General features: G+C 33.8%; 2 protein-coding genes across 3 annotated transcripts; one reads left to right on the top strand and one right to left on the bottom strand.

The window, feature by feature from the left end:
- Positions 1-235: 235 nt before the first annotated feature.
- Positions 236-11,593, bottom strand: LOC115454320 (cecropin-A-like). Of its 2 annotated transcripts, none has more exons than XM_037440127.1 (2): positions 11,352-11,468; positions 236-510 (listed from the first exon to the last, which is right to left on the bottom strand). In XM_037440127.1, exons 1-2 carry the CDS (start codon positions 11,451-11,453, stop codon positions 421-423), a joined length of 192 nt encoding a protein of 63 aa, XP_037296024.1. In that variant the 5' UTR covers positions 11,454-11,468; the 3' UTR covers positions 236-420. The 2 variants fall into 2 exon arrangements, 1 of the variants encoding a protein (XP_037296024.1); XR_005112553.1 differs by lacking the exon at positions 236-510 and adding an exon at positions 10,501-10,637 and having other exon boundaries at positions 11,352-11,593.
- On the top strand, positions 4,726-16,510 carry LOC115453509 (cecropin). The gene is made up of 2 exons (XM_037440128.1): positions 4,726-4,925; positions 16,285-16,510. The coding sequence occupies exons 1-2, from the start codon at positions 4,824-4,826 to the stop codon at positions 16,378-16,380; spliced, it is 198 nt and encodes a 65-aa protein (XP_037296025.1). The 5' UTR covers positions 4,726-4,823; the 3' UTR covers positions 16,381-16,510.
- Positions 16,511-16,686: the final 176 nt, after the last annotated feature.

Here is a 16,686-nt window from a genome sequence, read left to right as displayed (position 1 = left end):
AGATAATACAGGCATGAGTGTGTTATGTTTATAAAATGCCGCGCTGATGAATTTGGGATAAAAATATTCTGGTGGGGTTCGTCTTGCACTTAATGCTTCAGTTATTACCAGGTATTGTTTCTTTTACTATTTTTTACTTACAAAGTAAACTGGAATGTTAATTTTTTACGTTTGAATTAATATGACTGTCTGGATAACATAGACTGTTTATCGATCATCAAAGAAGAAAACCAAATTTAAGATTAATAAAAATTATTTATTTAAATAAATATTTACATTCAATTAATTTAATTCAAAGAAATACAGGCAGATTAATTATCTCTACATCAGATCATTCTTCTGATTCACTTATCTATAAGAGTATACAGTTATGGCATTCTGTTGAGGTAATAAAGACTTTAAGAACACTGCAATACAGCTTCATTTTCCAATCGCTTTCGCCTGTCCCAGCACTTGTATCGCTGGTCCCGCTTTGATAATACCATCACGGACGTTCCTTCCGACTTTTTCCTGGAAATAAAAATACCAATTTAAGTATTGTTTTTAGCGTATTATTTGTTCAAATCATCATTGTTTTATTCATTGTAAAAATAAATAGCATAAAAAATCAGGAACAAATTGTCCAAAAGTAAGACGAGCTTAAAACATTCAAATATTTTATAGTTCATGAAACTTTTTAATATATTAGATTTAGATCTAATATAAAAAAAAGTTTGTAAGGTAACGGGCCCACTTATAACCCACCTAATTTGATTTTTTTTATAAAACCGTCTCGTGAAAAAATAAAAAGACAAAAACCTTTGATTATATAACAATATATCACTATACACTAGAAACATAGAAGTAACAAAAAATCATAGTATGTTTTTGAAATAAAAAAAAAACATGGATGGCAGGCTATGTTAGGAACCGGGCTATCTTCGGTTACACTACCTTACAAATTATATAGAGAAGTATTCAATTGTTTATCTTGACATTAACATTATAATAATATTCTAACAAAATGAATAAATGCACAAACTTGAGATGATGATACTCACAATTTTCTTAAAAATCTTCCATTTGGGAGCTGCCGATACAGCAGACATGCCAAGAACCAAGGCGAAGACGAAGAACAAGATCCTGGAGAAGTTCATTATTGTTTTTTTTTCTTAACGTACAACTGATGTGAGATGCAAGATGCGAATGATGCATTATCAAAAGTTACAGCGTATATAAATGATAAAGTTACAAACTTATTACATGCGGTTGTGAAACTCAGTGAATGACTACGGACAGATAATACAAAGGACAATCGAACCGCAGTGTATAGTTGCATTGACTTTTGTGATCTCTAAGGGGAACACCGCATTCGCGAGAGACGGTTAAGTCCCGCTGATTAATGATTTTACAGTGAATTTAGATAATTGTAATAAAAATAAACATATTTTGGAACTAGAATTTGGCAAATTTGTAGGAATTGGTTTCTAAATCATACATTTTGTTTGATTTGGTTTTTGGATGTTTTAGATTGTAGTGTGAAAATTGAGTTTATTCACCTTGAGTGGTGTCCAGTTAACTCTTCTTGTTTTTTTAATAACAAGTTATTTCTGAGTTTTTATATTATGAATATATTAATGAAAACTTGATGACTGCCTCGGTGGCGTAATTGTATTGCATGTCCGGTACAATAGCGCTCTGAGGTCCTGGGTTCGAATCCCGGGTCGGGCAAAGTGATATTTGGGGTTTTCTGCTCAGTATCAGCCCGGAGTCTGGAATTTGTGCCCGATATGGCGATAGGCTCGCCCCCTATCACATGGGACGGAACATACTTGGCGAAAAGTGGGTGCCCTAGTTGCGCCTCTGCATACCCCTTCGGGGATAAATGCGTGATGTTATGTATGTATGTATGTATGTATATAATGAAAACTTTGATATAACTAAGAAATATTATATTTTATTTATATTTATATTCACATATTTTATTTTATTTATTTATATGCACGATTCTAATGTGTCTAGTCTGAAGATAAAAATATGTACATTTAATAATATCGCTTTGCCCAACCCGGGTTCGAACCCGAGACCTCAGTACTGCAGTCGTACTTTATTACAACTAACTCATCGAGGCATTCTAGTTACCAATACTCATGATATTATTATCATTGCCTATAATCCATGTCAAAAGATACTTATTTAAAATTCTTAAAGGCATTAAGGCGATACCTCAAGGTCCATTTTCATACATTTTGTTTCGGCTTTAATCTGGGTAACTAAACAAGTATTGGCAAGTAAAGAATTTAAATTCACGTCTAGTTAGTGATTAGTTCTCGCAGTTGAAAGAAAAATGTAAAAATAATTAATAATCATGGATATTTCGGCCTTTAAAATTTAATATGACGAAATAAATTCTTTACTTGCCAATACTTGTTTAGTTACCCAGATTAAAGGCGAAACAAAATGTATGAAAATGGACCTTGAGGTATCGCCTTAATAACATGGGATTGAAATTATGGAAAGAGTTTTGCAGGTGGTAGGATATATTTTATATCCGCCTGGATAGCGACCACTGTACACAAAGTGTTAAAACTCATCATAGTGATGTATCACAACATACTTGCGTGTACGCAAGTATGTTGCGTTCGGGATCAGCCTGCGTATATCCGGGCCCAACAGGCCGGCATAATTGTGTCGACTGCCGAGGGGTAATCATCTCTCGTCAATCGACATTCTATTGGACTCCACTCCACTTCCCATTAGGTGCAGTGGGGTCATATTGCCGGATAAAAATAAACAAATTTCGAAGTAGAGTTATCCATTTGCTTTGCTTTGACTATCTCATATTGCAATTATGGTTTTATCGTGGGTCATTATAATAATTATGTATAGTTGAACACATTCCTATATATGAGATTAGTTATCCAATTAGTCTTACACCAGGGACGCATTTATCGGGTTAACAGGAACCATTTTTCTGAATAACCTTTTTATTTCATTAATCAATTACCCTTTTGCGGGTTACCCTTATAAACAAATCGATTTCTTTAACAAACATTTAAACATATTCGTAACTAGCTTTCGCTCGCGACTTCGCCCGCTTGAAGGAGTTTTTCGGGATAAAAGTCCCGCTATATATTTACCCAGGATAGAAAGTAGCCTATAACCTTTCCAGGGTCTTAAACTCTCTCCATACCAAATTTCATAAAAATACATTCAGTAGATTTTCAGATAATCGATCACATACAGACAGACAGCATTAGGGGACTATGTTTTATAATATGTATAGATTAAGTTAGAGTAATAAAGGAGCAAGTAGATTACTTGGAGTTCAATGATCTCCACAACACATAAATACTCATTACACCAGAAGAATCATGCGTGCTGTCGGCCTTGATACTTATATAGCTAGAGTTATGGGTGCTGACCTAAGGAGAAGGAATGATAATTGGATAAAGAAAATTTATCGATTCTCCGGTAATTTTTAGTACAAACGTAACCAAAAGGCGACAATCAACCAGTTTTTCGTAAGGCAGTGATATCTACCCGTTGGTTTCAGCCTGTTCATAATGCAAAATAAATGGAGCGTGACCTTGTCACTTATGAGAGGGTAAAAAGATTTTATTTTTTTGGTGGTAATTCGCCAGTATATTATGTGCATTGAGTCAGAAAAGAGATACGAAACTCGGCAGTGATTATTGGCGTAAGAAATAAACAGCGTCGACTTTGTAGAGCGTCGTATGTTACTCAAATTTGTTTTAACGCCGATTTGCTATTTCTTTTTCTGTTAAAATGCTTGATTCTCTTGACTACTATAATTTTATCATTGTTTACTTTAAGGATTGATGAGATTATTAATATCATAATTAAGATTCGATTTAAACAAATTACTTTGAGAGCGTCGTTGCTTTGATAGATAAGAGTCCGTCGACACGTGTCTCCCTAATGATACAGGGCGGTTAATACCCAATCAAGGGCGAGAAAGGTCCTAATTATCCCATCCCATCTGCTACTGGGTATGTATATTCATCGTGCTCACCCATCTAGGGAGGAGATTGGAGAAAGTACTTTTTTGTTCTTATTACACACACATTATACATTTATCCCCGAATGGGTAAGCAAAGCTGTAACAAGGACTCGTACTTTTCGCCAAGTGTATTCCGTCCAATGCTGATAAGTGGCAAGCGTATTGCCATATTGGGAACGAATTCCAGACTCAACATAACTTTGCCCAACCGGGAATTTGAACCTGAAACCGTAGAGCAGTGTCATACCACGCAAATAATACCACTACGCTAACAAATCAGTCTAATTATATTGGACTAGGATAGTAAACGAGGGAGATAATCTAATTGTAATTTCTCACCATAAATAAATCTCAACAATATCATATTTTTGACGTATGTTGCCAAATGTAATATAGCCTACATACAGCATAGATATCTTTTGAAAGAGCGATAACTTGTACAATGAGCTGTAAATTTTAATACAGTTAATTCAGGTAATCTCGGGTCGTAATTAACGAGTTGTTTATACATGATAACCCCGAACATCTCGGAACTCGACGAAGCAGGGACTTAACCAGGCTCTGAACGTACGGTAGTCCCCTGCTACAACGATAACAGTACAAACTTAGATTTGCGGTTGAGCAAACACGCAGATGATTCACTCTTGTTAATTACTATAGAGTCACAGCGATACGCAGTTAAACAACCGCAAATATAAATTGGTAATTTTGTTGCTTATAAGCGCAACATTGTTTAGGGGAGCATCATTCGCACTGAACTTGTACAGTGAATCGTTAAGAATTTATTTTTCTTTTAATTAAGAAGTACCAAGAAGTAAAGATGAACTTTTCCCGCATTTTCTTCTTTGTGTTCGCTCTGGTCCTCAGTCTGTCGGCGGTGTCCGCGGCTCCTGAACCGAAATGGAAGGTGTTCAAGAAAATTGTAAGTACTGACAACTTTTAATCCAATCACTGTTAAAATACTTACGATACTTCTTTACCTTCGATGCATTCTATTACTTTTATTGGTATAAAATCTTATGCTATTAACTTTGATAATCCGATTGAAAATTAAAGATTATTGAATAACTTACATTTATGCTTCTTTTATATGTTTAAATTTAAGTTTTGTCATTAATTATACTTTGTATAAGTACCAAAATTAATACTGATTATTTTTTATACTGATAAATTAATTCTACGACTATTATTGAACTTATATTTTAATAAATATTTTATTTGTTTTTTCAGGAAAAAATGGGCCGAAATATCAGAGATGGAATTATCAAAGCTGGCCCAGCGATTGAAGTTCTTGGCGCAGCTAAGGCCATAGGAAAGTGAACCTAATGCTTCCTTGTTAGTCTATTTTACCTCATTGTGATAAGCCATATTTTAATACTCATTGTAAATAATGTAAAGTCATAGGAAATATGATCTGTACAATGTACCGCCTGCCATATTATTATAAGTAAAATAAATTTATTTCAAAGCAAATTTCTTGTGTTTTTGCTGTCCAAGAACCTTAGATAATTATTAATAAGTATTGGTAACTAAATTCCTATAGATTAATTACACAGAAAGTCATATACACTCTTGAAATTACACTAACATGATTTAACAAATGAACATTACTACAAGGGATTTTTTTTTTCAGATATACCGATAATAAATTAGATAGATATTAATAAAATAAATATACATACTAATATATTAAATGTACGATAGATATAGAAGAAAATGTTATCACATAAATTTATAAGTATGTTTTTATGAATATCAGAAGTCAAATTAAATATTTCATACATTTAAAATAAGGAACAATTTGATAATTCAGTGTTAAACACTAATCACCTTTATTGGAAAGGAGATTAATAAACAATAGATCAACCTCGGTGGTATAGTTGTATTACGGTACGACTGCTCTGCTGAGGTCTCGGGTTCGATCCCGGTAGGGCAAAATGTTATTGGGTTTTTCTATTCAGTATCAGTTCGGAGTCTAAAATTTGTTCCCGATATAGCGATAGGCCCACTTCCTTTAAGATCATGATCTTAATCCATCCTATGGGACGGAATACACATGGCGGAAAGTGGGTGTACCATTTGCGCCTCTGCCTACCCATTCGAAGATAAAAGACGTGAGTCTGTGTGGAATAATCAACATTCACTCTACTAAGTAACTCTAATTACAGTACACACTAAAGGTTAAATAATTTGAAAATTGTTGAAAGGAATGAAAAGCTTTGCAGTCTAATACACTCAGAGGCTTTATGCAGGCAAAATAAATTGAATATGGCTCCATAAAAATTACACAAATTAAAAGCAACGATAGCCTAGTGGGTGTGGAACGGACTGCCGAGACGAATGTCTGCAGGTTTAAATCCAAAGCGCACCCACCTCAGACTTTTCCAAAATTGTGTGTATTCTTTGTGAATTATCGCTTGCTTTTACCGTGTGAAGACAAACATGGTGAGGAAACCTGCATACTTGAGAAGTTCCCTATAAGAATTTTGAGGGTATGTGAACTGTGACTAAGGCCTAATGACTCTCAGTAGTAGAGGAGGCCCGTGCCCAGCAGTGGGACAATATATAGTACAGGGCTAACATTACTATTATATATATTAAAATACATAGATTCCTTTCCTACGAATTTCTCTGTGAAAAAAATAAGAAAAGTTTACCATTTGAAAAATATTTCGTAAAACGGATATCCGAAATTTGAAACCAAACTAAGCAAAGCTTTGAGTTCCGAGGTGGTCACAAAGATTACATTTGTCGCACAAATGTTTTGGCTCCAAATGAATAATTTCAATAGGAATAGTAAACATAACTGTTACTCTCCTGAGAATTACTCCTATTATTTTACTACGTTTTTGCGGGTTTGGCTATTTAAGAATTCTTTCTCGGAATAAATGGCCCGCTTTGTGATTTTCCGGGACATAAAGTAGCCTGAATGGAAATTCAGGGCATCGTCTATCTGGATCGGAACTTGAAACGAAATAATTTATTTCGAATCCATAGAAACAATTTTCTCGGGGGCATAGTTGTATTACGGACTGATTGCAGTGTTGAGGTCCTGGGATCGATCCCTGGATTGGGCAAGTGATATTGGGATTTTCTTTTAGGAGTTTGGAAGTTTGCCCGATATGGCGACATGCTTGCCATCTATCAAATCCTGGCACGGAAAACACATGGTGGAAAGTAGGTGCACTTGTAGTGCCTCTACCTACCCTTCCGGGGATTTAAAGTAGCGCGTGTGTGTAAAAATTGTATACGTTATTTTGATTTCTACGATATTATTTCGAAAAGTATTTCTTACCGAAGAAGAACGGGCAAGAAACTTTTATATTGCTCTTTTCCATATTAGTTTGGAATAAAGAGTACAGTGAATGCTACCGAAAAAAAAATAGTTTTTTATTTTCTTTAGAACAGTTTATTTATGTAATCATAAATAGGTAAAACTATAATTCTCGTTCGAGTACGCAACTGACTACACACTACTTCAAATCCGCTTAGGAGGCTATCTCTTTACTTCTATCAAAAGGATTTAACATTTCTACAACATAACTTTATCATTTATAATACTACAAAGAAATAAGACAAACTAATTACTATAATGCGACAGTTTTTGCTCCGACCGCGCATTGCCGTAAAAGGTTTTTTGTTCCATTGTTACAAATCCAGTTTGTAATGAAATTTTTAACCGTTTTTAACTAAACAGGCATTAGTCAAGCCCTAAATTTTTATGTAAATGAAAAAAGCTTACCCCCTTATTCATAAACGTTTTTTATCGAAGGATTGAGCATTGCTTTGATAACAAGTCTGTTTTTCAGCTTTGTTTATCTGACAGCTTACTATTAGTTCAGCTTTGTTTACCTGACAGACAATTAGATTCAAGTTGTATCTCAATATTAGCCAATCACAACGTCCCTATGAACGCACTGCGAAGGCTGCCATGCCGTCGCGCACTAAGAAACAGACTTGTTATCATAGCAATGCTCCGTCATTAGATAAAAAACGTTTATGAATATGGGGGTTAGAATTTAACCTTTTTAAGGGCATTGCGCGCACGGAGGTGTGTGAGTTTTGGCATGAAGTTAATATTATAGAAAAGTGAAAAAAATATGTAATATGTATTACAAAATATATTTAATTTCACGGTCGATATTCGACCACTAGACGACTCCTAGTAATATTCATTATTTGTAACAGAACGTCATTATCGTGATGACGAACTGTTTGTTTATAATACTTTAACATCTTGGGGTCAAATCGGAGTGTGGACTGGAGATAACGACATTTATAATTATAAATATATCGGTAAATCCCCTTTGGTTATATAACGTGGGGCAATATGCAAATGTAAATCATTCCATTCATGAAGACGCGCCCCACTTGTTACCTAATCTTTAAATTAGAGTATGCGTGAGCAGCATAAGTTCAAGCACACTGACGAATGATGACTGATTGATGGATAACGTCAAGGAAAGTACCTTGGATGATGGATCAGACCCCTACTCCGCGACATATCGCAACACCCCGCGACACCCCGCAACACCTTCATTCAAAAGGAGGTGGGGCACTTCTTCGTGGATGAAATAACCTATAAATTTAAGCATCGTAGCACCCGCATTAATTAGTTACTTGTAAAAACTTGTATATTCTAGGGAATATGGTAGAAATTTAGGTGCAGGGGGCTCCACCGGAACCAGCATACTTTTGAAAGTGGTCTATGAGAAAAAAATGTTGGGAACCTGTGGATTAAAAGATGTTGCTCATGGATCTACACGCTTGATATGATTTTATTGGAATAATAATCCCCCTGTATGGGACTTTTCTGGGATATAAGTATTCTATATTATATTATAGGACCGAAATTCTTGTGTGCCCAATATCATATTCGTTTCGCGATTTGTGTCTTTCCTTCTAACACCACAACTTAATTCTCCACAAACATTAAATAATACCAGTCCTATACAGGGTGTTCCAGAAAGTAGTGTCAAGCGGAAGTCCAGATAGAGCATCCCTTGGGGTATCCGAATCACCTCCATGCATGTTCCGCGATTTTTCATAGTTTTCGAGTTATGAATATTTTTATGAATTTTTGAGAATTTTGGATTTGAATGATTAAATTATTTCTTTTTAAAAAAGTAGAAGACTTATTCGAGATTTTTTATTGCAGCAAAATTTTTATTAGTTGTACTTTTTGGCTAAAAACAATCAGATTCGTAACTTTAATGAAAATTATGGAAATTTTGGTGTAAAGTGATAAACTTATGTTCTACGAATTACGACTTAAATTTTTTTCTTTAAAATTAAAAACCTAAACAGGTGACTTCGTGGTTCTAAGGTAGATTAAAAACTTCTCCAGACTCTCAACTTACATATTAATTAAAAAAACATAGACCTTCATAGGGACTATTTTGGCTTAAATCAGCCTGCGGTAAGCAAATACAACAGTATATAGACAAAGAAAATTATTAAAATGACTCTTTTTTGACTATACGAGGGAGTTTTGGGTTGATTATTTGATGGTCTGAGAAAATTTACCTGCGTTTCTTGCCCTTTTTTGTCAAGAACTGCTTTCAGAAGTGATAGAGTTAATATTGACAGATCTAAATAATGTATACTCAGCCTTTTATGGGTTCGAAATAAATAATTTGATTTCATTCTCGATTTACGCTACAACGGCTTTTATAAAATTGGTGGATCTCTTGGATTAGGTTTATTTGTAGAGATAAAAGTAAAACCTAAAGCTGTATCCACGCGGCGGCCGTCAGATTATGTTATTTAAAGATATATAAATAAAGATAAAGAAAAAAATAAATATAACATAATTTTCCATTTCAAATAAAGTCGTAAATCATGATCCGTCAATTACATCAAACATGTCAAAGATAACGGAAAAGGTAGACATTTCTTTGAATTAAATATTTCCTTTCTTGATTATTGTACGAAAATTAATCTTTGTATCTGAAATAATTAAGCTGATCTCAACTTCAATCACAGTCTACCGTCATATCGCCGGCCATATTATGCGTACCTTTATTAATTTGTTTTTGTTCATTTATTAACTTGCATTTTCAATTCCCATACGCGCACAACCCTCTTATGAATCATGATAATATTATTTGGTGATTTTTTTTTACATTAAATTGTATTGGACGCCCAAATACTCTAAAGATTGGTTATTGTTTTAGCAACCTAGTTGATTCGGTATGGGCGCGGAACTCAATTAATACTTACATCTACATATAACATTTGTGTCTTTTTTGTTTGTATATTTATATTTCTGTATGAAAAAAATGTTTCTTTCTAGTTGAGAAGGGTAACATTTTTGTGAATTACCATAATTACATCGTACACGTAAACTCAAGGTCTCCATTATAATATATTCGGGATGAAGTAATTAACTTTGAACCATAAACTCAGAATAAAAAGATAGACTAAATTTATTAATGAATAACTTCGGGACCAAGTCAAAGAATTCAACTCGCCAACTCAGAATAAAAAGATAAAACTTATTAATGATACAATTTATTAAATCGTAATGGTATTCATATTATGTTCAGTTCTTCAGACCTTTAATCTTTCCTATGACGTCAATTACTGGTCCAGCTTTGATGATGCCATCACGAATTCTTCTTCCAATGTTCTCCTTAAATATTAATGTATTGAATTAATTATATATCTATATACTAAAAAAATAACAACAATAAGATAAGAATTGAGTATAATCAAAACAGCGTTTACTTCCAATCTGGATTAAATCTATACTAACATTATAAAGCTGAAGTGTTTGTTTGAAGGCGCTTATCTCAGGAATTGCTAAACAGATTTTTACTTATAGAAAGCTATATTTCTCCTGAGGGTACTAGATTAGTGGCTATATTACTACTATAGGTTACTTTGTATCCCGGTAAAACATTTTTATGTAAGCGAACCCCCGGCATAAGCTAGTAATTAATAATAATAATACCAGCCCGATATAAAATACTATCCCACTGTTGGGAACAGACCTCTTCTACTACAGAGAGAGTTTAGGTCTTAGTCGACCACGCTGGCTAGCAAAAGCACTTTGCATTTCCACATTAGAAATCTTTAAGTATGAGATATCCTCGCTATGTTCTTTACCGCTAAAGCGAGCCATTATAATTGATTATGTTTAAGACACAATACACATATTATATAGATAGCTTCAAATAGCCAGAGTTGGATTTTAAATCTGCGGACATTGATCTCGGCAGTGCTATTAGTTCTCAACTATGAAATTGCACGTTCAATTTATCTAGAGCCTTGCTTGATTTTCAATTTGAAGTAAGAAACAGAAAATGGAAAAAATTCTGTTAAATACTTTAAACATAATACTCACGATTTTCTTGAATGGCCTCCATCTGGGGTCAGGCAAAGCTGTCACTGAAGAAATGGTTAATACCATTGCAAACACATAGAATAAAATGCGCGAGAAATTCATATTTTGTATTTCAAATGGTGCGAATGAAGTTAGTTTTCACTAGATACTATATTTATACTATAAAATAAAAATATTTGACATTCTATTTTGTTACAATTTGTACCTTAATGTCGTATTTGGAACGTCTGAAATAGCTCAAAGTGAAATATGATTGGAATTTCTTGCTGGAAGTTATGGAGTTCGATTATATTTATTTAAAAGGTTTTGTACATATTATAAGTTAAATATAACATTTTTGTACGATAATAATAAGTTTACCCACGTTGATCTTAGAATACGTTTATTGTATTTTAAGTTGCTATTAAAAAATAATTGTTAACTAAAATTTCTAGTCAATAAAATTCTTCGGTTCCTATTAAAAGAAAAGGCAAACTAAAATTTATAAGACACGGAGAAACTTCTTAAAATTACAGTTTTGGCAGGATATCGACTTTCACTACAAATTTTCAAGAGTTTTGATGAAACTTTTCAGTTCAAAGACGAATTTAAAAACAAAAATAATACTAACTTTTGCTCGCAGCACCGACCGCATTAAAACGCATTTTCGCGATAAAAATACCAAGCATTTTATCAATCAGGGATATTTAACGTCTTGAAATGAAAGATTTTTTTCTCCTACACACAAACGTACATAATTCAAATCTTTTCTCTTTATAATATTAATATGAGTTTAGATATAAGTACATTTGAAGTGGTATTTTACAAAAACTTTATCTTCGAAGAAGGAAAATAATTTAAGTCGATAACACTATATAGGAATTCTCAATATGCATACAATTTACTTACAAGAAAATAAAACTGCAGTAAATTCGAATGTCAAGTTTACGGTCCAGTAATTTCAAAATGCGTGTTTTGAAGTACCTTTTTTACATTTTTAAGTACCTTTCTAATTTAGAAACATCTAACAGATAAATAGCTATATGCTCTGCGATATAGCTATATTATATAAGAAGTAATTAATAAATCAAATGTTACGAGGTTTGGTGTTAAATTTTGTTTTTAAAATTAATTGTATATACCACATCATTGTAAGTTCCTTCAGTTGCAATTTCCAATAACCCCGAGAGATAAATAAAGAGAGAACAATTATTGTCTTTGAATTTTTACCATCATAAAAAAAAAATCTCGATTTGCAACATACCTAAGTGAAAATTAACACAGAACTTTGTAATAGTGAGGTGGAGAAATGAATTTTGGATTTTATTTTCAAATAAATGTGTTATAATGAGGGTTTCTTTGCGTAATGTGATTATACAAGTTTCGTTTTGACACCTGCAGTGTATAAATAATCTGTGAAATGTATAATAATCAGTAAACAATTCTCTTTAATTATTTACACATAAGATTAATTATATCAAATAAAAGTATTCTTTTTTAATTTTTCTTGCATGCATATCATATAGTGACTTTACCTTATCATGCCACTATGAAAAAGCAATGGAATGGGTGCCGCCATATTTTTTCACCTAGTCGGCGTGGCATTACGTTAAAGAGTGTAAAATGACACTTCATACACAATTTGAGCTTGTAATAGGAATTATTTTAAATAAAGACACGTAAAAGATGAAAATCACAGATAACATTTGTCTATAGTCTACTCACTTTAATGCGTAAATCTCATCATCATCAGCCCTGTATTATATACTGTCCCACTTCTGCGCACGGGCCTCCTCTACTACTGAGAGGGATTAGGCCTTGGTACACCACGCTGGCCTAGTGCGGATTGGTAGACTTGACACACCCTCAAAATTCCTATAGAGAACTTCTCAAATATGCAGGTTTCCTCACGATGTTTACCTTCACCCTTAAAGCAAGCGATAATTCACAAGGAATACACACATATTTTTTAGAAAAGTCAGAGGTGTGTGCTCTTGGGTTTCAATTGGTTTTGAACCTGCGGACATTCGTCTCGGCAGTCCGTTCCACACTCAACTAGGCTATCGCCGCTATCAAATGCGTAAATCTGTTGAGTCTATAATCGTGTGCCAATAATTAACTAAGTCAAGAATTGTTAATAGGTGCTCCAACATAATGTTTTGATGCGATACTTTACCTACATAAGGTAATCTCGACATTATTGCTAGAGTGATATAGATAAAAAAAAGTGTCAAGTTTTTCTTAAGGTCATAAAACGATCTCAACTACTAGTTTTTGTTTCTGACTACGTTCATAAATTAATAAATGTTACGTCGACTCTGCGTATTTGTTCAACTAATCCAGAAAAATGTTATAGATATATAATTGTAATATTGTATTTTTTTTATTACTTTGAATGACGAGACGAGCGTGCCGTTCGCCTGATGGTAAGCGATATGACCGCCCATAAACAGTAGAAACACCATCCAACACCCTGAATTACAAAGTATGTTTGGTATTCCACTGCGCTCGCCATCCTGTATATTATTCTCTTTCACTATCAGCTCTATTGGTATACGATTTTTGCTGATGGTTCGTTCGTTAAGGATCGTGGAGATCAGTGTGATAAAACTCTGAATATTATTTTTGGTCGGGTAAAAATATTATTAGGGAATAATATAAATATTAAACATCACACGTATGAGATATCTAATATAAATATATTAGGATAATATTATACCAGTACCTACTAGGGTATTATTGTTCTATAACTAACAGATCAAGTACTCGTGCTGACTTGAGTCATCTCTTTCCTTTCGAGGCAATTCTTCTGTGCCTTACATTCCCTTTCCCACACCGTTGAAGTCATTAAGGAGGTAGCTTGTACAGCATTAGTAGTGACCCTCGATGTAACAGCGGTTCCAACCCAAAAAACCCTGGGGTATCACCTGCCGCAGATTATCCATTGCTGAACATATCCTCCCCTAAAAGTTTCCAGAGCGAGCCGTTGGAAGCTATCAATAAGACTTTTATCAGGTCGTCTGTTCACCTGACCTGAATGCAGGAATATAAAAGTAATTATGCTTGTACTCTTTATAATTATAATTATCAATTCTATTTGGTCATAACTGGGCTTATGACGCTGTTGGTAATTATTAATTTTATTTACAACTAAGTTGCCCTATTATGATATGAGGAAAATGATATAATGTTAGACGTAATAAAACCACAATAATCGCCACACGATCATTCACAGAGAAACGTCATTGAACAAATAAATAATAACAAGGAAAATATCCAATTTAATTTCGACCGCAATAAAAAAAACAAATTTCATTTGGGAAGACGATGTACCGAGGGAGTCCCCTGCAGCTAACTTGTTTCGAACCGTTATACCTCTGGTTACCGTTGCTGGAATGATTACATATAATAACAAACCCTATTACTGTTACAGCAAATATCAAATTAAACTATAGGCCATTTCTACGCTATCTTCAGATTTTGCAATAAGAAAGTATAAAAAGGTGAGATTTGTTCACCGATGCACCAGTTGTTACTCGTCTAGATATTGTTAAGCTGAAATAAAAATGCATTTCTCTCGTGTTTTTGCATTCGTACTCGTTTTTGCTCTCGCGCTATCAGCTGTGACCGCAGCGCCAGAGCCGAGATGGAAGGTTTTCAAGAAGATTGTAAGTATTAAAACATGAGTGCTTTTCTTGTATTATCATCTCTATTCTTTGGTGTATCCTTAATATATTTCCTTTCAGACTTTACAATTTTAATAGGAATCGTAAGTCAAGTTGTAGTAAAATCTTCTAAGCTTTATGCGTCAAAGGCACGTGAAATTCTTAGTCATAAGTAAAATTTAATTTGTTTTTCTATCATAGGATAGAAGTAATAAAACAACCTGGTATAAATTAGGTCTTTAAAGCATATTTTTGTATCACGAAATATGAAGCAAAGTATCAGACACAACACATGCAGTAGTAATAGATAAGGCGCATAAAACTATGAAGCGCTTAAATTGACAAAATCCTCATAACGTGGCCTGGGATTTGAAAGCAAGTCTTGCTGGTTCAAAAGCCTGTATGATTTCTATTAGTGTTAAGAATTTGAATATTGGAATTAAAAGTTTTAAATCTCCTAATATGTGATAGTGTAAATTTATTTTGGGGAAACTTATACACCAAAGAATTCTGCATAAAAATTTCGAAGGTATTTGAAGTCTGCCAGCCAGTACTAGGCGATCGAAGTAGACCATAGCCTGAACCCTCTTTGATAGAAGAAGCCCGTTCCTATCAGTGGGGTATATAGGGCTGCTATTACAATTAACAATGCATATGAGATTCCAAATATGCATGACTTTACATAGGTCAAATCGAGAAGATATCACAAAGAAATGACTTACCAAGTTTACAATATGTTCATAATTGTCTTTTTGGCCACCGACTTGGTCGTCTTCAAAATCGAGACTGAATAAGATATAACCTATACTCAGAGGAAAGGAAACTATTTACTTAATCAATTATTGCTAAATGGACTGAGTTAACCCTTCACCAATGGTATCACATACCTAAATTGCAGGACCGACTCTATTGGCCAAGTTTCAGGGTAATTCCCTCGTCATTCTGCAATTAAGATTATTTGCTTGCATCGATTTGCGATACAATGGACCGCTGACCTCAGGTCCTCGCGTGAGTCGGAAACTCACAGCTATATGCAGAGGCACAACTATAACATATAAACATAGGTAATTTATATATCACGTGCCATGATTTTAGATGAGTGCATTGCCATTTCGGACACAAATTCCATTAAATATAGACAATAATTTCTAATCTAAAATTACATAGATTTCATAAGCCAGATCGGGAAAACAAAATCTCAGTTTGCTCAGGTTTTGTTACTAGACTTAAAAAATGATAATGTATAAACAACCAATGCAACAGTTTCAGTTAATTTTTATTCCTTTTAGGAGAAAGTTGGACAGAACATCCGTGATGGAATTATCAAAGCGGGCCCAGCAGTAGCGGTAGTGGGACAGGCAACGAGCATTTACAAAGGAAAGTAGAAGTTGTCGACTGCTCTAGATGACTGCCATACTGAAGCGTTTATACCGTATACTGCCTACCTATGATTGTATTTTAATTAACTTATTTATTAATTTGTAAGTCCTTAATAAAGGTATTTATTACAACCTTTTTCTCTATTTAGTTTAACTCAAATAAAAATAGATGTTAATCTGTTTAACTCCTATATTAATTCAATGGATTTCGGTTAAAGATCATATTATAGTAAAGCTGTAAATAACTGTCATGTATACGCTAAATGTACGCTCGTATCGGACAAGCAAGTACATAGCACCTATACGTCTCGC

This window comes from Manduca sexta, chromosome 18 (assembly GCF_014839805.1).
Source record: "Manduca sexta isolate Smith_Timp_Sample1 chromosome 18, JHU_Msex_v1.0, whole genome shotgun sequence".
NCBI classification, from domain to species: Eukaryota; Metazoa; Arthropoda; class Insecta; order Lepidoptera; family Sphingidae; genus Manduca; species Manduca sexta.
This window is presented reverse-complemented; position numbering and strand designations above follow the sequence as displayed.